At 39.2% G+C, this 22,316-nt stretch overlaps 1 protein-coding gene across 33 annotated transcripts in view; it reads left to right on the forward strand.

Annotated features, from left to right (window-relative positions):
• UTRN (utrophin) overlaps positions 1-22,316 on the forward strand; it is a 478,862-nt gene that overhangs the window by 313,740 nt on the left and 142,806 nt on the right. For 31 of the 33 annotated variants that reach the window (XR_011502522.1, XR_011502525.1, XR_011502539.1 and 28 more), the window contains one exon: positions 15,776-15,948. Coding sequence is in view for 30 of the 33 variants with exons in the window: in XM_070506675.1 (XP_070362776.1) it covers positions 15,776-15,948 (173 nt within the window). In the remaining 3 variants the exon portion in view is untranslated. Of the gene's footprint in view, positions 1-5,811; positions 5,878-15,775; positions 15,949-22,316 lie in introns of those variants that run through there. The other 2 variants (XM_070506759.1, XM_014850674.3) reach the window with 1 other exon arrangement.

Genomic DNA, 22,316 nt, shown 5'->3' on the forward strand with positions numbered 1-22,316 from the left:
AACTCATTGTCCAGAACAAACATATGACGGAAGTGAGATAAAGGTACAGAAAGTAAATATAACTAAAGATACTCAGGGAAAAATGGGTGATGATGTCCTCTGACTTTGGGCGAAGCCATATTTGCAAGTGTAAGTAGTTCCTGCGATAAGTGTATTGACTGGTTATTGGTGAGATTAGTGGAGATGAATCATGATTAATGGGTTGAAGAAGGCTTGGGGTCTGATTTTGCAAAGAATTACAATTGGGATGCTAAGCAGACAGATGGCAGGAATGTGGCTCAGAGTTGAAGCAATACGTCAGCTCTGGGTGAACCAGCCTGCATGCGTCAGAAATGCTCTGTTGCTTAGTATTACACAGAAGCGTAGCTCATTTCACTGGCTTAGTCTGAGCTCCCTCTTGGTTCGCCCAATGTTGGTTCCTTAAATACATATTCAGATTATAGGAGCAATGCCCTCCTAGGAAGAGCACCAATTTTTAATTTGTGAGTGAAAACAGCAACTTCAATTTTCACTTATTTTGACGTGTTCGTTGTTGTGAAGATTTTTATTTTAATTTTTGGCTTTAATTGGCTGAATCTGGTTGGCTGAGGAAAGTTGATAAAGCCTTCACAAAACTTTTAGCAACCTTTAAGAACCTTCTCCAAAGCCTGTGTGATTTGGTTAAGTATCCCCAAGCTCGCGGCTGTCAGTGGCCATCTGGAATTGTGAGGACAGCCGCCTGAGATGGTTTCACTCTTGTCTGATGCTGCATACTTTTTAGGAAAGATATGGTTTTGAAACATTAAGCTGTCTTGGCATTATTTTTAGTCACCTAATAAAGTGCTTTCTGAATCATTAAATATTTAGAAGGGTGCTGAAGGCTGACCCCTGCACCTGGGTGGCTAATTCAGACCCAGATCAGCTGGCATTTCTCTGCCTCAACTCCTACCCCATCCATCCGCTCCCCTTAAGAAGAAAAACCTCTTTGTGCCTTTGAAAATGTCTAGTAGAATCTTCTGGCTCTAGGTTTTGGAAATCTATAAAGTACTGAATCTTTTTCTTATGAATTATAACTTTTATTTCCTGACTGCCACCTGTGTCATTATCAAAATAGATGACATTATTGAAGAGATGAACATTAAAAATAGTTTTTTTCTGTACAATGCATATTGCCTGAACTTCCTGGGATAAAAGGAGAGTTCCGCCTTGCCTTTCATCCAGGGGCTCAGGCCTCCATTTTAGATGGAACCTCTGCCCTTTAGGGCTGTATATTACTTTAAATAGCTACCAGCTGACAGACTTGGTTGCTGGCTGATGTTAACTAGAAAGCTGTAAGGTATTGAGCAGTCTCCCCCGATAGTGCTATAGTGGCAGTAGACAATGAATGGAAATCTCAGATCAGGATTAGGGTCTTGAGGCTATTTTATTTTTGAATTGTAAACCTTGAGTTAGAAGGGTCATGAAAAGGAGACCTGTATATGTACATTTTAAAGGCTTTATAATCTAGGTCTTTCCTTAAATCTGAATGGGTTTATAACAAGTAAATTTTTCAACCCATGCCTGAAGCTCTTCATTTTGACTAAAGCCATGATGTACCGATCTGTGGTCACCTATTGACCTCCATATGCTTCGCTTTAGAGCCTCCCAAGACACTTTTTTCTCCCTTTTCTTTTTATTCTTTATATTGATCAATATAAAGATAAACCTGTTAGGTTTTGCATAGGAAACATACTTTATCTTTACAGTTTTAAAAAACGTGAACTCTCTGTTTAGTGGGAAGGTAGCTGTACTTAAGATCTACTCTATGGGTAAGACATAAATTGTTTTTCAGCAAAGCATTTGGGCTGCTCTTTTTGCTTATATTTGATAGAACTCTGAAGAATGTCTTATTGCCTCGATGAAATTGCTAAATGAGTAAGTCATCTTTTAACGAATTAAGTGAAATATAGCTTTTAAGCATAAAAAGTTTTTTAATTAGCCTAGCCTTTGAAAGTTTTTTGCCAAAGCCGTATATACACTTAGCTCCCTTCATTTTGGCAATGGAATATGGTTTTTATTAAGTCATTTAGATTTAGATTTTATTGGTTCCATTGTTGAGTTTTCCCGTGCTGCTCTGTGGTTCCGTAACCTTCGCGTTCTCATGGAACTATGTGTCTATGTTTAGACATGGATTATTTCGCTGGAGAATTTTAGGATCTTCAGTGTTGATCTGCTGCAGGGGTTGGTGGTATTATGTTTATTCCACCTCTTGAGGATTAGTGCACAATTTATTTGCACACTAGTTTAGACTGGCAAAATGTCAACTACTTCAAATTTCATCATCCAATTTATTAAGTCTGTCTGGCGATGTACTGCCTTCACTGAGGCCTCTATTTTTTGTTTTAATGATTACAGGAGATAATGTATCAAAGAGGGGCTTGGTAAAAAAGAAAAAAAGAGCTACGGAGATGTAATGTATATTACCAAGATGATATTTTGTATACAGAGTTTAAACTGAGAGAGTATTCTTATTTATAGCTAGCAAACACAAATACATAGTAAAATGTGCTCACTGTTACAAAAGCAATTCACATTTACATTTTACAAGTCTCACTTCTCCACTCAGTCATCAAAGAGCACAGTACTTTGGAATAGTATATTAAATATTTAGCTATTTGAGTTTTATAGAATGTATTTGGATTTTGACATAAATAGTTTGTCTTTGATCCTTTAAAAATGACATTTTTAGTTGCTTTCCAGTTTTAGTGAGAGTATAGTTAGCCTGTTATTAAAATTAGGTGAGAGAGAAAAAATTTTCTTGAATAGTTCCATATGGATCCACTGAGTATTTTCCCCCCTTTTTCTCCTAAGACAGTGTCATCATAACCAGGTTCATCAATATCTTAGTTTTTAATATTTTATAATTGTAGTTAAGGGAACTTTATTTAAGTGTTCTCTTTCTGCCCAAGCGGAGGTGCCAGTTCTGAGAATGGGTACCAGGCATTTGTAGGGAATGGCTGGGGGCCAGTAGGGGACAGAGGCTGTGACTTCTGGACGCTCCACTCTGGAATTCCATGTGGGAACATACTCTTCCTCTCTTTCTTTATCCTGTCTTTGTCACTCCTAGGACACAGGGAGCTATGATTCTGATAAAGCTTCCCTTGCTTTATCTTTTGGGTAGATTCCCTAAGAAAGGATGCTGCTGTTTTTCATTCATAAAGATTACTCTTGTGTAAGGAGACAAGATGTTTGGAGCTCTAATAATAACATACTGTTCTTGTCTTGGTATAAGAACCCTTTAAACGTAAGACTCTACTTTAGAGAAAGACCATGGTATTCTGTGTTGTTCCACAGAGTTTTTATTTAACTCGTTCTCCTGATATGTGCATGGGGGATTTGCGTGTTTGCACATGTCTCTGATCACAGTCATCCAGCACCCTGGGTGGTAGTTGGAAGTTTGCCCAGCTGAGAAAGATTGTTCTTTTTCTCTCTCCCCTTTTATTTATTTATTTATTTGTGGTGGTGCTCATGGTTCCTTTTGTCTTGTTACGTAAAAAAGTTTATTTGTTGCTGCTGAAAGATCTCAGCATGTGGCCCCAGAGCCCTCAGGGATCAGAGTCAGCCTGGTCAGTTTCTGTGGTTTCTTTGCTCCATTTCTGATGTTTGGTGGTCATGCTGATCTCAGTGCTTTTTTTGATCCAAACTGCACAGGTTATTTTTACTTACGCATTTCTGGATCATCATTAGTTTACCACACTTGCTTTTGAAATTAATAATGTCTGTATAAATCTGAATTGGGCGCACTTTGAGGGGAAACCCATTCTGCTAGAAATCTCATAAAGTCATTTTGCCCCTGGGGACATGTTGGTTTTTATGAATAAATGATGAAAATATTTTAAAAGCTTGTTAAATTTTGTATAGATCCGCATATGTAAAACACATGCTATTTAAATACTGATATGAAAATAAGTTGGGAATGAAATGGGGAAAAAAAATGGTTTGCAACCCCCCCCCCCCACTGCCCCCAAATAACCACATTGCGTACTGTTCCCTGATAGGTTTTTGTTTTTTTCTGTTGTTAATGGAATTTGTTTCTGCATATGATTAAATGAGTGCTAACAATTTTGATGTTTAAGTAATTCAAATAGCCTTTTAAGAGGTAGTATTCTAATTTCAGGGGTTTTTTTTCTCCTTTGCTCTATGCCCTGATGTGAAAAGTAAACTTAGTTACCAAGATTAACATCCCATGTGTGATAGTGTCAACTTTAAGAGCATTATATATTTGTGATGAAATTCTGCACACAGCTACAGAAATATGTTTCATATGGACGTATCTGTCTTATTGGTACACTAAATAGCTATGTGATGCAGAAGCAAAATCACATCTTGGCCTTGGAATGATGTCCACAATAGCAGTGCGCAGAATATATCGTTTAGGTTGAATTTTTCCCTTTAAAGCAATTACACCTAAAACTTTGTAGAAGATAGTGCCTCTCTGAGTGCCAGTAATAATTTAACATCAAAATTGAAGACATTTAAAAGTGACTGGTTATTGCTCACATTTTGAGTAGTTTCACTTATTAAGTTTTATTTCAGAAATGAGTAAATTCCCCCAAATTTACGGAATGACTTTTAGGGGTATCAATGAGATGAAAGAATTTTCCTTTAAAAGTGTCTCCCCATCATTTTACTGTCAAACCTTTTTAGAAATAATGCAGTTGATCACACATCCTCTGTTTGGAGATTCGTGTTGTCTTGCGTACCCACCTTTTTGTTCTCGTGGGTGCGCTCTCAATTGGAATATGGATCCTGTGATCCGTTCCGGATGGAGGCAATTGGAGAGATGCTGAACTGCAGTGTGGGGCAGGGAGGCCTCCAGGAAATGGGAGTGAGCTTCACTTAAAAACTGTGTGAGGGGTGGTGGAAGGGAGGATGCTGATTAAAATAATAAACAACCGCTGGAAAGAAAAGTAGATTACCACACTACTGTCAGATCAGCGAGGGGAGCTGCCAGCGCTGACTGACGCTGCCCTCCCCTGCCGCAAACTCTGCAAAGGCGGGGGCCATGAGATCTGCTGCTACAACTCTTCTCCGGACAGATAGAACAACTTTTTAAACAACTTAGTTCTGTGGCACTGACAGCATCCCTTAGGCATAGCCTGACCTAGGGAAATGGACTGAAACTAGCTTGGTGGTTACCATAGCAACACAGGCTGCGGTGTCTGGGAGAGTGCAAACTAGTGGCCTCTTGTCCCCTGTTTGGGTGTTTCCTCAGACAAGACTGCACTCCTTGCTGTTCGAACTCTACGAAAGTCATGCTCTTTGAAAACTGGCTCTTTACCCGGGATTTTTTTTCTTTTTCTTTCTGAAACCAGTCTGAATGGAGGAAGTTGGTAATACTTGGCTCCTTTTTTTTTTTTTTTTTTGCTTTCTCTCATGCAAGTTTCCAGGATATAGCTTCTCTTTGCTGTGTGTAATTGAGACCAAACTCTAAGCTTGGGGCCCAGGAGAGAACAGTTGTGGGCTGCAGGTCATTAGTGAGGTGAGCAGAAGGGAATCCTGGGCTTCCCAGGGAAAAAAGGAGACCATGCCAGGCTCATGGAACGCAGCTCCCAGAAATTATAGAAGCAGGTCTATTCCGTGTGAACTCCGAAGTCCATGAAAAACCGGACCCACGGTGGAGTGGCTAAAATGTCCCAGCTCAAGCTGCTGCTGCTGCTTATGGACCATAGCTCAAGGGCAAGGCTTGTAAAGGATTTTACAAAGGATTTTAAAGTATAGCCAGAAAAGATACGGTTTCTAGAAGTGAAACGCTGTTGTCTGAAGGAAGTTTGCCAGAAAGATGTAGGCTTTGAGGGCTACCGGACAATGATTGGTCTGAACTTCAGCTTACGGGAACTGCTGACAAAATTCGAAAAGGTAGGCAGAAAGTGGACTTCATGAATGTTCTTTTTTTCTTTCTTCCTTTTCCTGTCTGTTTTTTACTGTGCATTTAGATGGCAGATATTCTATTCACTCTGACTATTTAATATAATTTCTAAGGCATATTTGATTTGATATCCTCTTAGAACATTTTCTTTTCAACTAAAGAAGGAATTAGCAATTCTTTCCCTTGGTCAGGAGGGCTCCTCATGATGCCTGTCACTTTTAGAATTCCACATCAGAAGAGATCCTTTGTACTCAAGTTGGCTGGTAATTTAACTGAAAGTTATTTTGGAAAAAAAAAAAAAACACAAAACAGCAACAACACCGGGTTTTCATGCCAAAGTCTGACTTCATCAGGCATGGGTTCTGTTTTCCATACCCCTCACGTTTATCTCCCTGCAGTGGCCGAGTGCTGCCTTTTCCTCCCTCCTTCCTGAAGATTCAGTGCTGAGACTCGGCAGGAGATGCCTCACAGTGCCCATGGCACAGCTGATCTTAAACCTCTCCTTTTTGTTTCTGGGGGTGTCTGATTTAAATGTGGAGTGCCTGTATGCACTGTGGAGCTTTGATGCTGGGATCATTAATTTTGCATTTAGTTCTTTTTTCCATAGGAAAGTTCTTGGCACACTCTAGAATTGAGTCTCTAGCCTGCCAAATGCTACCTTACATTTATGGTTAAACAAAACAGAAAACCTCAGCTTGCCGCTCATGGGCTCCTGCCCTCCTTAGCCTTTGGATGCCAAACATCTATCTTCTTTCAACTTCCAGTCTTTAAAGAAAAAGAAAGAGGCGAAGGACTCTCGCTCTGTGCATAAATCAATTACTTATCAGTTGTTAAAGATGCGCTCAGTGGCTTTCACCGTGAGTACCCTATGGTTCATTACAAGTACAGCTATAAGCCAAGACTGTATTGAGTCATTAAAGGAATAATGAGCTTTTTTCTTACAAAACTACAAATGCCAGGGGAAAAAGTGTGAAACCGTGTCATTTGAGATGTTTGAAAGCTTTTCCAAAACAATTGCAGTCAGTTCTTGCCTCCTGGTGATCGCAGCAGTGTCGTGCAAGGAGGGTGGAGAACGCAGCATTTAACTTCTTCTCGTCCTATGCTCCCTCCTGCTGCATCTCTCCTGCACCCCAAGTGCAATAGCAAGGATTGTAACACAGGGCGTACTTTGACCTCTCGCTTTAATATGTTGTTAAGGATCTAAATTCCTGAGAGTAACGGATGGTTCTCAATCAACTTGCTCACCATTTAAAGGGGGCGGAGGAGGGAGAGAATATCTTCTTTATGGCAGCTAGTAACAGCAGGTGACAAACTTTATGACTATAAAGAGGTCTATTAGCTTGGTTTGTATAGATTTGTCTGTTTCTTCCTAAAAAGGTATAGGGCATATGTTACATGAATAATTCATTACTTAGACCCCCCTCCCTCCCCCACAGTAATTGTGGGCAATAGCTGGACTTTTGTATTGTAATTGCTGCTGTTAGTCTTAAAATCCTAGGTCAGATATTTATTTTTGTGTTGGACGCCTTTATAAAAGTCTACATGAAAGTTAATGTCTTTGCCATCTTTCGTTCATGGGAAGCTATCATCCATGAATGTATTTTTCTCCAACTCAAGTATTAAAAAAAAATCCTTTGTGTATTTTCGCACAAGCTGTCTCATATATTTAGCCGGTGGTGCATTGACTCATTGCCAGGAAAACTGGTACGATGGAAAGGGACCACTCCCTCACACCTCTTGAATACAACTCCCTACCTTCCTCCAACTCTGAAAGTGATAATGCCACTTGTAGGGAGAGAGCCCGGCCTGCTGCCGTGATGCAGAAGCCACAGGAGACCTTCGGAAGCCGCCTAACAGTCATTCCAGAGTGCCTTTAGTCTCAGTTCCCTCAGTCCTGTCTTTTCCTCAGTGCTCGTGGGCTGCTTCTAGAGAGAATACTAACCTTAATGGTTTAACACTTTTCCCTCCATATCAGTAGATGTAATTGTTCGGTCCGATGTTCAGGTTATCACAGCAAAAAGGCAGTTTCGCTGTGTTCCTGAGTCCATTTCAGGCTTTAAGAAAACTAGAGTCCAAGGTTGGGAGAGTGTTGGGTCTTCCGATGATGGTTAATCTGAAAAAGTGTAGACTGGTCAGATAACTGAAATGCCCAGCCAGATGATGGCAGAGCTTCAGCCTAACTTGAAGACAGCAGTTTGTTCTCCAGGTAAATTGAAAGGGGGTATTCTGTTTGACAGTTTTGAATTTTAGAGAAATCCAGTGGTTTTGTGAATTCTGTTGGGTGTTTGTTTATATATGAATGTTTGGCCGTGATTGAGATCTATAATTTGGTTCTCTAGTCCCAAAATGTGTGATGCCAAGATTGGGATTTTCCAGCAGAGGCCGAATGGCACTTGTACTTGGTACTCATTCCTAATCTCTTAGAACCAGAAAAGGCCATGTTGGGAGTCCTTAGGGATCCAGGTGTCAGGAACTGTTGTCTACTGTTCCCTTGAGGTGACAGCTCACCAAGGATCAAGAAACCCCAATTGGTGGGAACCATGTGTACCCCAGAGTGGTCCCACAGAGGAGGTTGAGATTGGAACATCTCACCAGGGGAGGATGACTTTGTGGCAAGGTGTGCCTGCAGTATGTAGATCTTAATCATCTAACCAGGTGATGAGGGGTGAGCCTTGCGACAGTGTGCCCAGGGTGATTATCCTAAGAGTTCAGACTCCCAGTTGACTTGACACAGAAAGCTGGTCCAGCCAAGCACCTCTCTGAAATCTGGCCTATGAGTTGGTTTTATTGCCACCCTGATGTTAACGAATTAATTTTCTCCTTGAAAGTGCTTCATAAAGGAAGTATCTGATGGCTTCAGGGGCTATTAATATGCTGTCATACTGAGCCACGTGCATTGTGTACTGTTTCATTTATTTAGTAGTCACCAAGGATAGAGTAATGGACAGTTTTAGCTCAGTGACATTTTGAGTGACTATTGCCTTTTATTTTTGTAGTTCTGATACTAGATGATTAATGATGATGGTAATGCTCTAAGGATGTGCGTGTATGTATGCGTGTGTCTGAGGAGTACCATTCTCTTAGTGAATTCTTTGGGAAAGATGCTTCCCATAGTGACAGTACAGAGAGAAACCACTCAATGCTAAATTTTCTTTGTGGCATTTACCTCCTGTAGGATGACTAATTTTTAAAATTATAATTTGGAGCTATATTTTACTGCTCAATTTGCAATACCTAATTTTAAAGCACGTGTATCCTGGGAGACACAGTAGACTTCCAATTTCAAGGTCTAGTCATTTATTCAATATTTGGTAAATATTTATGAAGCGCATAGTATGTATCAGGCATTGGGCTGAGTTCAGGGACAGTGGAGAAGAGGGTAAAACCTCTCCTCTTTGGACTTACAGCCTAGCGGGAGGATCCAGACCTTAAGCAAGGAAAGTTTTCCTTACAAGCTTGTGATTTAGCAAAAGTAGAAGGAGCCGTAAGAGTAACAGGTAGCCATACTCCAATCTGGGTGCAGTGAAGTCTTTCCTGGAGAAATTACATTGAAACTGGGACTTGAAAGATGAGTTCAAGATGAAGGAAGGATCTGAGGTTGTGTACCTGTGTGTGTGCATGTGTGTGGGTGTGTGGGCAGATGTATGTCGAGGGGAAAAAAATGAGAGTTTTCTGGGCAATAAAACCTGCTTTACACAGGTCAGGAGTTCAGGAGTTGGGTGCCCCAGGATTGCGGTTTTCAATGTTTAAATGCAATAATCCTTGACCGGGTTTTCAAACCTGTTCATTTTTGATTATACCATCTGATTTGGGGAATTAAGGTGAGGCAATAGTTAGGCCACGTGAAACATTTAATAACTGCTCTTAAGAAACTTATGTTCATTGCAGATCAAACCTGCTTCTAGAAAGTGCACCTCAGAAGGCAAGCCATCACATTTTAACTCACCAGGATTTCAGTGTGTTTTGGTAATAGTTGTTATAGAAGCAAGGATTTGGAACTTATTTTGTTGTGAAAGGTGTTTTGGTTAATAGCAGTGTTTACTATGTTGGAATTTAAAATGTAGTTTGTTTGTTCATTGTCATTGCAAGTTGGCTTGTCCAAATTATCTCGCAAGTGCAGGTAATTGTGAACTTGTTCCACTAAATAATTTAACTTTTCTTCTACGCTTTGTCTAACACATATTTATAATCACAGATAATGGGAAAAGAACTTTAGTGGCATTGATTTCTTAATTTATAAATGCTGCTGTAGGCCAGGCAATACGACTTTCTATTGTCTGTTAAAATGTGATTCCATAATTATTAATACAGTGATTAAAATCTATGAAATTAGTTGTTGACAGAAGATGTAGTTTATATATAATTAATTGAATAATTTATTAAATCAACGAATTAAGTAAGCTAATTAATTGAATAATTAATTGCAATTATTCACTATCCCAGAAGCTCACAGACTGTCTCAAGGCATATTTACATATCACATAATGACCTTTGATGATGTTATTTGCTGGTTGTATTATTTTTTAGGTAATATCTGACTGTTGTTTTTTAAAATTATGATTCCTCATTTTCGAAACCTAAAGCTCTGGTAGTAGTGCTGAGCTCCTGAGAATCCATCCTGAACTGTCGTGGAATTCTAGTTTGACTTTTGAAGGAATAGCGGGTTTCTTTTCCCCTAACGGTTGGCTTTGTTGACTTAGCCTGTGCCTTGGGAGGTGGTTGGGAAGGTGTGGCTAACCTCACTCTTCACCTTTAGGAATGGGGTCAGGCTTCCTTCAGAGAAAACATCGCTGTGGCCTTGTAGGGTTAGGTAAATAAGCCATGCAAAAATAAACCAAGATTCTGTCAACAAGGCCCCCAAACGATGAGTGTTTTCTGGCACCAGTTCAGTTGTTGGAGACTTCCCCAGGGTACTGTTCCAAATCTCTGTGTCCTATCAGAGAGTTCAAACAGTTCTGTTCATTATAACCTAAAGAAACATTTTTGCTTGTATGGTTATAGCCACTACTTGATTATAGAACCTTATAAAGAAAGACAGTACTTTAAATGTATATCACATACCTTTCTTTCTTCATAAAGTATTTGCATATAATATCTCTATGACTTATATCATTAAAGAAATGTCCAGTTAAGGGCAAAGTTAACATGAAAATGTCAGTTATTAAATGTCAGTCAATAAATAAATGTTTTCCTTTATTCATGAAGTTAATTTTGTCCTGGGTAGCAGGTGTTATGTGCAAAGAGACCAACTCTTGGTGAGGGAACTGCTGTGAGCTTTTGTAGCCGTCTTTTGAAAGGCTGTTCTGAAAGAGTGCATCTTCTACTTGGGATGGTGTTTTTGTTAGAGAAAGCTACATGGTTCTCTTATTCTGACCCCTGCCTTTTTCTTAACCTTCTATGTTATGGTTACATTGTTTGAAGGCACATTTCAAGCATTTCAAGTGAATCCTTAAAATGTTTCTTCTGGGGGCTGGCCCGGTGGCATAACAGTTACGTTGGTGCTCTCCACTTTGGTGGTCCAGGGTTCACCAGTTTGGATCCCAAGCACGGACCTATGCACCACTCATCAGGCCATGCTGTGGCAGGCATCCCACATATAAAGTAGAGGAAGATGGGCACGGATGTTAGCTCAGGGCCAGTTTCCTCAAAAAAAATTTTTTTTTCTGTTTTGTTTTCAAATGTTAGTTCAACTGCTTGAATAGCTTGCTGTGGCCCCTCTGTGCGCATGACCGGCTTAGGTTAAATGCTTGAAAGAGCATTGCTTTGTGCTTCTGGATGGATTACATTCTCATAACTAATTATTGATACCGATTTTCTGCTGTTTAACGTTTAGGAAAGCTTTCAGGTGGCGGAGGGAAGCATTAGTGGGGCATGTCTTCCAGCTGTGCAGTCAGGTAAACCTTCTTTCACAGAACTCTAAGTTATTTTAGCATTTGATGCTGCAACAGGATCATGCTCTGACGGCCTCCCATGCTTGCATCTTGATTTTAAAACCAGTGCATCATTGCACAGTGATCTAGAAAGGCACACGATTCATTAACTGTGGGTAAGTCTGCCTTTCCAGTGAAGGGTTACGCAGGCTTTGCCGTGCAATCTTCTAAAAATTTCAGGTTCCCCATGTTAACTTTTTAAAATAAAGAGCTTAAATAAAATGATTACTACATTCCCTTCCAATTATTTAATTGTCTGATTTTCCCTGGCACTACAGTGGCTAATGTGCCAATCAATCAAGATGAGGTTATTCAGACTTTTATTCATGCATTTATACATCTATCTACCTACCTACCTATCTATCTACCTTTCTATCTATCTATCAATGTATCTGTCAATTTATCTATCAATTTTACATAGGCTCATTCTGTGTAACAGAGACTGTGAAGGATACAGAAGAAATATTAAGATGATTTTCTGTCTTGAGCTCTTGCTATATTTGGCCAAATAAATATGCCACCAAATGTGAAATAAAACAAAATAACGTATGCTAGTTTCCTTCTCTTTGATTATTTTCTGGTTGTTGATTTCCTTCCTAACTTGATGAAGCTCATGCGTGGAAGGGTTTTCCACATATTGAAAGTTACTTTTCAACATGAATTTATGATCACTGGTAGCACTCTTCGCCAAAACTTTAGAGAAATGCTTCTAATCATTGACAGGGCCAGAGATGCAGTTCTGTTTTACGCCGTTCATCATTGTGGCTGGGTTGGAAGAGGTATCGTCTGATCTGAGGTTAGGAGCCAAATTTGCTTCATGCTCTTGGTATCCAAATTTCCTGATGGTCTAGAATGCTCTTGTGAAACTTAGAAAATGATTTATGGATCTCAATGCACTTTTGTTTTTCTAATTCTCTTGAATGTGAAAGGAAGTGTATAGATCAGGCTACTTCAGGAAGTTGTGATTTCAAATTGCCTTGTCATTTTAGGTGTGGTCCACTGATGATAATGTTTAGGAACCTATACAGGAAATTTGGGGCAAGATTCTCCTTGGCAATACAGAGCAAAGAGATGCCTTGCTCATTGTGTTGTTGAGCTTCTTGAGAAAGACAACTATTATATACAGCATAAGCTAACAACTGTTGACTTTTTAATATATCTCTTTAGATGTCTTAAAATGCATTTCGGAACACAGCAACAGAACACTTCCATCCTTAAGTGTATAGCACTTTATAGTTCAGGAGATGACGCCAAAGAACCTTTCAGCAGAACTTTTCTTTCCTTTTTCTTTTTCAATGAGAATTTCTACTTGAAGCATCCCAAACCAAGATGATAATGAGATTGCCATTTCCAAGCGTAATGTTGCCCAGCCTGAGGACCTGGAATGAGTATCTGGCTCTGTTCCCTGCTCCCCTGTCGGTTCCCTCTCTGCGCTGCTCTGGCATGGGGTGCTGGTGAAATACAGAAGAGTCAATGATCTCGGAGTTTTTGTTCAGTGATTAACCCTAACTCTGGGTGTACTCAGATCTCACATTGCAGGTGGACCTGATTTGGCTTTGTCATTAGGGTCAGATAACCCCAGAGGTCATCGGTTTGCAAATTTGGAGCATAAACCTCGTAGAAGCTGTCCATCAAACTTCCCACTTCTCACATCTGACTCTGTTAGTGTCACGTTAGATGTGACAAATCTCAGAAATTATAATACAGCAGTTCCGCCCCTTAACCTCATGTAGGTGACACCTTCCTACCACACTGATTGGAGTAGTGAGGTACAAAAGACCCTTCCCGGGTCTTTCTGGTTAGTGTAGGTCTGTGAGGCTGGAAGAACAATCCGTTAGAGGCTGGCCCCACAGCCTTGGTTCTTGATGGAATTCATGGATTGCTTACCTGGGGTGAGATCTAAATAAATGAAAGCATTCTGAGTATTCAAAGACTTTCTTTTTTTTTTTAAAGTTTGGCACCTGAGGTAACATCTGTTGCCAGTCTTTGTTTTTTTCTTCTTCTTCTTCTTCTCCCCAAAGCCCGCCAGTACGTAGTTGTATATTCTAGTTGTAGGTCCTTCTGGCTTTGCTGTGTGGGATGCCACCTCAGCGTGGCCTAATGTGCCATGTCCGTGCCCAGGATCAGAACCGGAAAACCCTGGGTTATGGAAGCGAACATGCAAACTTAACCACTCAGCCACGGGGCCGGCCCCTTAAAGACTTCCTATTTAAATTTTTATCCTGCTCATTTAGAATTGGAGAAACTTAAGAAGAGTGAGGTTCATAAAGGAAAACTTAAGATGAGAAGGGTAATAAACTTTTGGTGTTAAAGAGTTTACTCTCCTTTTACTAATTCAGATTCATTATCTGAATTTCTGTGGTAAGTTGCTTTAATATTCATTACCAGTTAATGCCATGGAGACTCACCCCGCACCTTCATGACCCCCTCTGGTGTCTGTTATTCTGCTTGTTAATTGGCTCATTTGTTGGATGGTAATAGCTGTTACACTGGTTAGCTACAACTAGATTGCTTCTATTTTATTTACGAGGAAAAGATGATTGCCAAATTAATATAGATAATTGTGTTGACAATCTTATGATGGGAGAGTATTAAAAAATTGATAAGACTCTATTTAAAATTTGTTGTATGTATCTAGTTAGAAAAAGAATCCCTGTTTTTTGTAGAAATTTGGAAATGCAGAAAAGTATAAAGAAGAAATCACCTGTAATCCTCTTCTATAAGAATTTACACTATTTTGATTTATTTCTTACACTTTTTTAATGTGTATGTGTGTGCAATGATACACCAATACCTATGCTAATTTAAATATCTACTTTAGAAATTAAATTAACATCATAATAATATATAGCTTTGTATCCTCCATTTTTAAACTTAGTATTATATAACCATTAATATGATAATTTCCACTTTTTTACTTTAAAAACAGTATGATAAATATGTTTATACATCAATCTTCCTAGGATAGATGATTTAAACAGTTTTAAGGCTTTTGATACAGATTACCAAAATACTGTCTCAAAGTCTGAACCAATTTCTATTCTATTAATTTATAAGAATTCTTATTTTGCTTAAACTATACTCAAATTTGCTTTATAAAAATAAAATATTTTCCCATTTAATAGGAGAAATATTATTTTGTCATTAATTTTTCTTTCTTTCTTTCTTTCTTTTTTTGAGAAAGATTAGCCCTGAGCTAACATCTGCCAATCCTCCTCTTTTCGCTGAGGAAGACCGGCCCTGAGCTAACATCCGTGCCCATCTTCCTCTACTTTATTTGTGGGACGCCTACCACAGCATGGCTTGCCAAGTGGTGCCATGTCCGCACCCAGGATCCAAACAACCAAACCCCGGGCCACCAAAGCGGAATGTGCAAACCTAACCACTGTGCCACCAGGCCGTCCCCTAGTTTTTATTTCTTAATGAGGATAAACATTTTTATGAAAATGTTTTATAATTTTAGAAAGAAATTTTTTGTATTGAAAGGATGAACTGTTAGTATGTCTAAATGTGAAAAATCAATTAAAATTATGTAAGATCTTAGAGATCTCTGTAAAACTTGGTATTTTGAGGAAAGTTTTGCCTATGTCTAAAGGAGAGAAAGAATCTGGATATTAGCAAAACTCAATGATTTGGCAACAGTTACATAAAATTTCAACAATTGCTCACTGAGTCTGAAATACTAGTATCTAACTAGTTGATACATGAAATTCAGATTGTAATATTCTATTTTTAAGAACTGGGGCATCAATGTATTGAAGATTTTAAGACAATTATTTTCAATGTAAGAATCGTGGAAACACTTGAATTTATTATCGTTTAACGTGAAATTAACTATTTTGTTTCTAAGAAACTCACCTGTGGTGTATAAAAAAATTAAGCTCTATGTGGCAATCCCAAGTAATATTGACACTAGTACCTAACATTTGCGTTATCTCTTTGCTTTTTTTCTCTTTAGGACATCCAGGCAGAAATTGATGCCCATAATGACATATTTAAAAGCATTGATGGAAACAGGCAGAAGATGGTAAAAGCTTTGGGAAATTCTGAAGAGGCTACTATGCTTCAGCATCGACTGGATGATATGAACCAGAGATGGAACGACTTAAAAGCAAAATCTGCTAGCATCAGGTCAGAATAGTCAATATCAAAATAAAAATAATGGGAGAGGAGGACTTTCGTGCTTTTGTACAACAGAAGGAGAACAGGAAGCCTTACCACCGGGCTACTTCCTCAGAGATCATTTTAAATTTAAATAGATTTAAATGCAGAGGCTATTTCTTTATAGTTTTTGCCTCATTTATGTGCAGTGCCCTCTGCCCACTGTGCCTGACTACTTACAAATTCACATATCATATTTTAAACCTTATAATGCTAATAATAATGTTACCAACACCTGTTCATTATTGAATATTGACCTTGACCAAATGCCACGTTAGAATCTTTACAAACATTATTTAGTACTCAAAAAATCCCAGTAAGGTGAATGGTATACTTTCTTGCGCGAGGAAACAGAGGCTTGGTGAACCTAAGGAATTTATCAAGTTTTTGAGCTAACAAGTGCTAAGCAGGATTTGGATCCAGATCTTTTTGACTCTTGGCAATGAAAGTGTTTTGCTTCATCGTACTGTGTGTATGTCCAACCTGATGATGTATTTATAGAAATTAAATTTCTCTTGTTGGCGCCAAAATGGAAAACTGATGATTCCTGACTGCATTTGGAGAAAGTAAAGTTAATTAAGGATGAATCTGAGGACCAGAATGCTCATTAGGAAAGGACCTTGAAAAATACTTATTGTGGCAATTATTAGTGTTATTGGGAGTCAAGAATATTTTGGAATTATCTTTAATAGATGGTGGATAGTACCTAATTGGATATGAGTTTAGAGGAAACTGACTGAGAACCTGTTATTGAGCAAAGATCCCAAAGAGGAATGTTGGTAGGAAGACCTATGTCTTACGCACTTGGGTCAGTTCCTTTCAGAGTTCAGAAACCATACGATGTATAGAAAAATGTACAACTTTAAACCAAATGGCTTGAATTTGACTCTTTGACTTTACTATTTACTTTTTCATCTTGGGCAAGTCACTTGCTCTCTCTGAGCCTTAGTTTTTTCATTTACAAAATCAAAATGTAAATATTTAACCTACATGAGTGTTGTGAAGATTGAGTGGGATAATCTGATAGTTCCTTAATCTATGTAGAGCCCGTCCAATGTAGCATCTAGTTTGTTTTAACATACATAAAGGGGCTCAGTGGATCTACTTCAGCTGGTTTCTGGATTTCATAGAACTACTTTGTAAAGAGCAGAAATCTTCAATGATTATTTATTAGAAATGAATTTTTAAAAATGTTTCTTTCTGAAGAGATGTCCTGAAAGGTTTTTATTCTTCTGGAGCTCATGAAAGAAGATTTGTACTTCCTTTTACACTTAAAGAAGGGGGTAATATAGCTTGTAAAGATTCTGTTGTAAATTATGTCAACATGAGCCAACTCTTCTTTTGTTAGTAAGAGAGGAAAATTGGGGAATATTGTACAATGAGAGAATATTCTTATAATTATTTACAATTGAATTTTCAATTAGCCAGATCTTGTTGGGTTGCGACTTCTGTTCCCCATAAACATAAATAAATTAAAAAGATCTAAAATGTTAATACGGTGGAGAACATTCACTTAGGTTCTAGTATACCAGCATCTGGGCTGATGAGCTAAAAGCCACGGGGCTGGCCCTAGTGAAGACTGTGCCTGTGGTGCTGGAATTTCAAGAGTTTGGAGGATGAATTCTTCGTTTAGGAGAATTTAGTGAAAGCCTACATCATAGGTCGTTCCAAGTGGAAAGCTACAAACAAAAGCAATCTTTGGTCTTTCATGGATGTTATTGCCTAGCCTATCAAGTTCTATTTTTTCCTAACCTAGAAAGAAAGAACTCATAAGCTACAATTGGAATATTATCTAATAAATCGATTAATGTTATTTTTAGAAGATGGGAGAATGAGCTTTTGCCAGTGGGTTGCTGCATCAAGATAGATCATACATTCCAGTAAAATGTGTTATTAATGTGATAATGAATTAAGATAATTTTTAGCCTCATTACTCACTTCTGGAGATTCAGACATTTATTCAAGCATTTAATAAGTACTTACTTGTATGTGTAAGATATTGCTAATCATAAATAAGCTATGGCCCCTGCCCCTGGAGGGTTCACAGTTCTGTCCAGGTTAAGGTGGGCCCAGAGGAGGGAGTGGTCACTCTCCCTTCAGAGGGTCATCAAAGGCTTCATAAAAGAGGCGACTCCTAAGCTGAGCCTTGAAAGATGTATAGTTATTCCCCAGATGGACTGGGTGAGGACAGGAGAAGGGCATCTAAGCAAGAGGCTTGAAATAACACTGTGTTTTCACAGAAGTTCAGTTTGTCTGAGAATAAAATTTGCTGTTGGTGTAAAGGAGAAAGATTATGGCTAGAAAAAAGGTGGAGAGAGAGGTAGGACACAAATCATGGAACACTTGTGTTCCCATGCTCTGTTGCATTGGTAATGGAATTTGAAAACTTTTAGGCAACATGCTTAGATTTGAGGTTTGGAAAGATCCCTTCCACCCAACTATGGAGGATGCGTTAGATGAGCACAATTGTGAAGACAGGGAGACCTGCTAAGAGGCCCTTTCAGTATCTAGGAGAGGGAAGAGAGTGAATAGAAACTTAGTTCATGTTGTTGAGGCACTATCCAGAAACAAATACCCAGTAGCCATTGGATGGATGTCTGCTCTTCAACAGAGAGCTATAAAGCAAATAGATAGATGGTGGCATGGGGAGAGTCCAGATAGAGGTGACGGGTAAGCGTTGAGAGTAGGCATGAGGGGAAAAATTAGAAGGCAGCACAGCAAAGAATCCTGGGAAACCCTGATGCATAAGGAATAGGTGAAGGAAGGGGAAGCCAGCAAAGAAACCTGAGAAGTGACTGCCCCTGAGGAGGGAGCAGAACCAGAGGAGAGTGTTGTCAAGAGCCAAGGGAGGAGGTAGTTTCAAAAAGGACATAGTTAAGAGTGTTGGCTGCTTAAAGAAGTGGAGGCAGGTCAGGGCTACAGAGAACGGGAGCAGTTAGAAGGGCTTTGGTGACTTGTGCCTGGACCACTTTTTGGTTGAGGTGCAAGTCTGATTGCAGAGGACTCAAGAGTCAGAATGGGAAGTAAGGAAGTGGAAATAGAAGTGAGTCAACAGTCTCCTTTTCTCAAGTAACTCTGCTGTGAAGGGAGGGAGAGAGAGAGAGGACACATTGCTATAACTGTATTATTACACGTCACAGTATCATGAGTTTATAACAGCCGGAGGGCTGTGTCTGTATCTGTACTGTCTATGCTTTCATATAGATTGGATATGTCTAACTAAAGAGGAGAACGATGTAGTCTTCATTTTTCATTTTTAACTTCAAAAACTGGGTGAAATAAATGATATTAACATGTTCATTATTACTTGGGTGATGATGGATGTTAACTAGACTTATTGTGGTCATTTCGCAATATATGTATATATTGAATCATTATGTTGCACACATGAAACTAACATAATATGATATGTCAATTATATCTCAATTAAAAAAAGATAAAATGGTTTATTATTCTCAGTAATGGGCCCTCATCTAGGAAGCATGCCTCAGAGAGAAGCGGTGCAGATAGCATTTAATGGAGTTATGCTCTGGAGTTAGACTGTCGAGCTTCAAAGTCTGGCTTTGTCTCTTAGAACTGTGCCACCGTGGGCAGGTTACTTAGATGATATGTGTTTCCTCGTGTGTAAAATGGGGACAATAAGAGTAACTTCCTTCTAGAGTTGTCATGAATATTTCATTTAATTAGCCTATGTAAAGTGCCTAAAACAGTGCCATGTGGTAAGCATTCAATAATTATTAACTATTATTGTTACTTTCATTGATTACCATTCTTCTTGGCATTAAGTAGTTCAAAAGACATAAAAATTCTCCCTACCCCATCTTTTTCTATCTTAGTCACTAATATCTGGAATTTCTGAGAAAGTCCCCCGACAAATGGTATCCCTCTTTCCTGGCTGGATTCTGAGCAAATATGAAACAAAAAATGTTCAAGAGAAAACTGCAATGTCATGTCAACTACTGACAGAGGCCAGGTTGGAGGGGGTAGCTTAGAGTGAGAACTCAGTGGAACCCCAGAGTGAGTCGGAATTACCAGCCGACCCTGGTTAAGGTGGCCTCCGGAGTGGGAAGCCTGCATGAACAATAGAAAGAACTCAGTCTCTGCAGGCCTGTTCTCGAGAGGCAAGAGTGGCTGAGCTAAGCGCATCCAGTTATTCCCCAGATTTACAAATCAGCTTCCTCACTCTCCCTCTACAGGGACTGAGTGAGAAAGGGATGGAGAAGAGGCCAGGAGTGTGCTTAGTGAGAAAAGCCCCCGCCCCCACAAGGAGTCAGGATGGGGAAGTGTTCTCATTAACCAGTATGTACAGATGACCTACCTCCTTCAGTCCCTATTGAAAATGACGCCTGTTAAGCACACTGAATTTCTGCTCCTCTCTTCTTTCCTCTCATTCGTTTAAAGCACAGTCTACCCTTACGCTGGCTTCTATTGTGACAAATTCTCCTGTATCTTTCATATTTCTGTAAACTCTTCCAGCACGTTTCTTTATAATTGAAAGTTGGCTTTTCCCTTAATTGCCTGCTTTACTTAAAACACTCGTTAAGAGAGTTTAATTTCCCCATTTTCCTCACCTGGCAGCCAGTGGGAATATTCTGAATATTTAATGACTGCTGTGGACACCAAACAATCAGAATGCCAGCCGTAAACTTCCAGGATGGCACCCGCGGGCACACTGGCTGAACAGGAGCCATGCCAGCACGGGCATAAGAGGGAAAGTTGGCAGCCTCTTTGCTATTTCTTAAGCATTTCGTCTCCATCTCTCAATAACTTCTCCTTAGAAGTGATACATCCATCATTCTACCCTCTCACCATCTTATTCCTGCTTCCTCCTGATCTGTAAGACATTCTTCTGCTTTACTCATTGATTTGAGCATCTCGCTTCCCTTTTATTCTCCATCTTTTCCTCAGCTATCATCCTGGTGTCAATATCTGTAGTGATAACTTTTTATATTTTGACTTCCAAATTTCTTTTTTTGTCTGTACAGGCCTTTATCTCTATTCTGTTTTGAAGTCCCATAGACCTGACCATACCTAGGACTCCGTTAACGTCCCGTGTCATCCTGGCTTCCCTGAGATGATAATCTCCAGGAGACCAAGGGCAGATTGTTCCCCAGAGCATGTGTTTTATTTTACTACATTCCACCTGGCCGTGTGCATCTGAATGCCACTGATGTTGCCACATTAGTTAGAGAAGAGCTCCCTGCTGTATCAAATCAGAATTGTTTACAACATCATCAATAAATTGACTCTCCTTCACATTAAAGTTTAGGACCATATGAAGAGGGTACCTTCTTTCAGTAGCTTATTATGTCTGAGGACCATCTACCTACTATTATTTAGCCTTATGATTTTATCTTGTATATAGAATTCATCTGCAATATTCCAACTGGATTGTTTGAAAGTGCACATCCTCTAATATTTTCAACTCTGAAATTCTTAGCTTTCTTTTTCCTCCTTCTTCCTGAACTCACCCATCTTTCTCCTGATCTTTATTTGCTTAAACCCTTCCTCTTTTCAGACTCCGTCAACCCTTCTACCCAGCTTGGATTCCATCATAAGCCATTTCACTGATATCAGGACCTTGAATTTCTTCTCCCCCTTGAATTTCCTGTCTACTTTTCCAATCTCTGACATCCTGAGACCACACCCTTTCTATCCCCTGCTCTTAATTCTGGCCTTCCTAGTGTTGCACTAGAAAGTGGAAAATGATAACATTTCTTCTACTGTAATTTGACACTTTGTACTTAGAAGTGGTATTGGGATTCTGAATGATTTTCTATTGTTTTCACTACCATGCCTCTTTTTTAAAGATTTGATTCTTCTTCAGCTCCCAAACTTCTCCCAAAGCTCCCTCTCTGCAGGTGGCCTTGCTTCATCTTTCTGAGAAGGCGGCCATCTGGTAAATGCCCCTTCAGTGTGTTCTGTATTTCAAATTGTGCTTTAATTGTGCTAAAGTCACTATTGTCATGGCGGGGAGCATCTGCTCTAATTTATCATCATTTTTGGAGAAGAGAATGTCTGCTAAAGATATGGAACATTCCTGTGCCAGACCTACACTAAGTGCTTTGCAGGCATTACCCCTTTTGACCATGGTGTGATCATTGGAACTACGTAGTGATATGTGGCTCCATGTCTTGGGTTAATATCTTAAATATTATTTTGTAGTCTTTTGGATGACTACAATTCAACTTTTTAAATACTGAAACCCAGGGTGCCAAATATTCTTTTACGATCAGAAAGAATACATGCAATCATATATTTCACTTAGAACAGTGTAAGAGGAGATAGCAAATGCTTTGAAACTTCAGCTAGAAGATAGGCTCTTAGAAACTTTGGCA

Source organism: Equus asinus, chromosome 1, assembly GCF_041296235.1.
Source record: "Equus asinus isolate D_3611 breed Donkey chromosome 1, EquAss-T2T_v2, whole genome shotgun sequence".
NCBI lineage: Eukaryota > Metazoa > Chordata > Mammalia > Perissodactyla > Equidae > Equus > Equus asinus.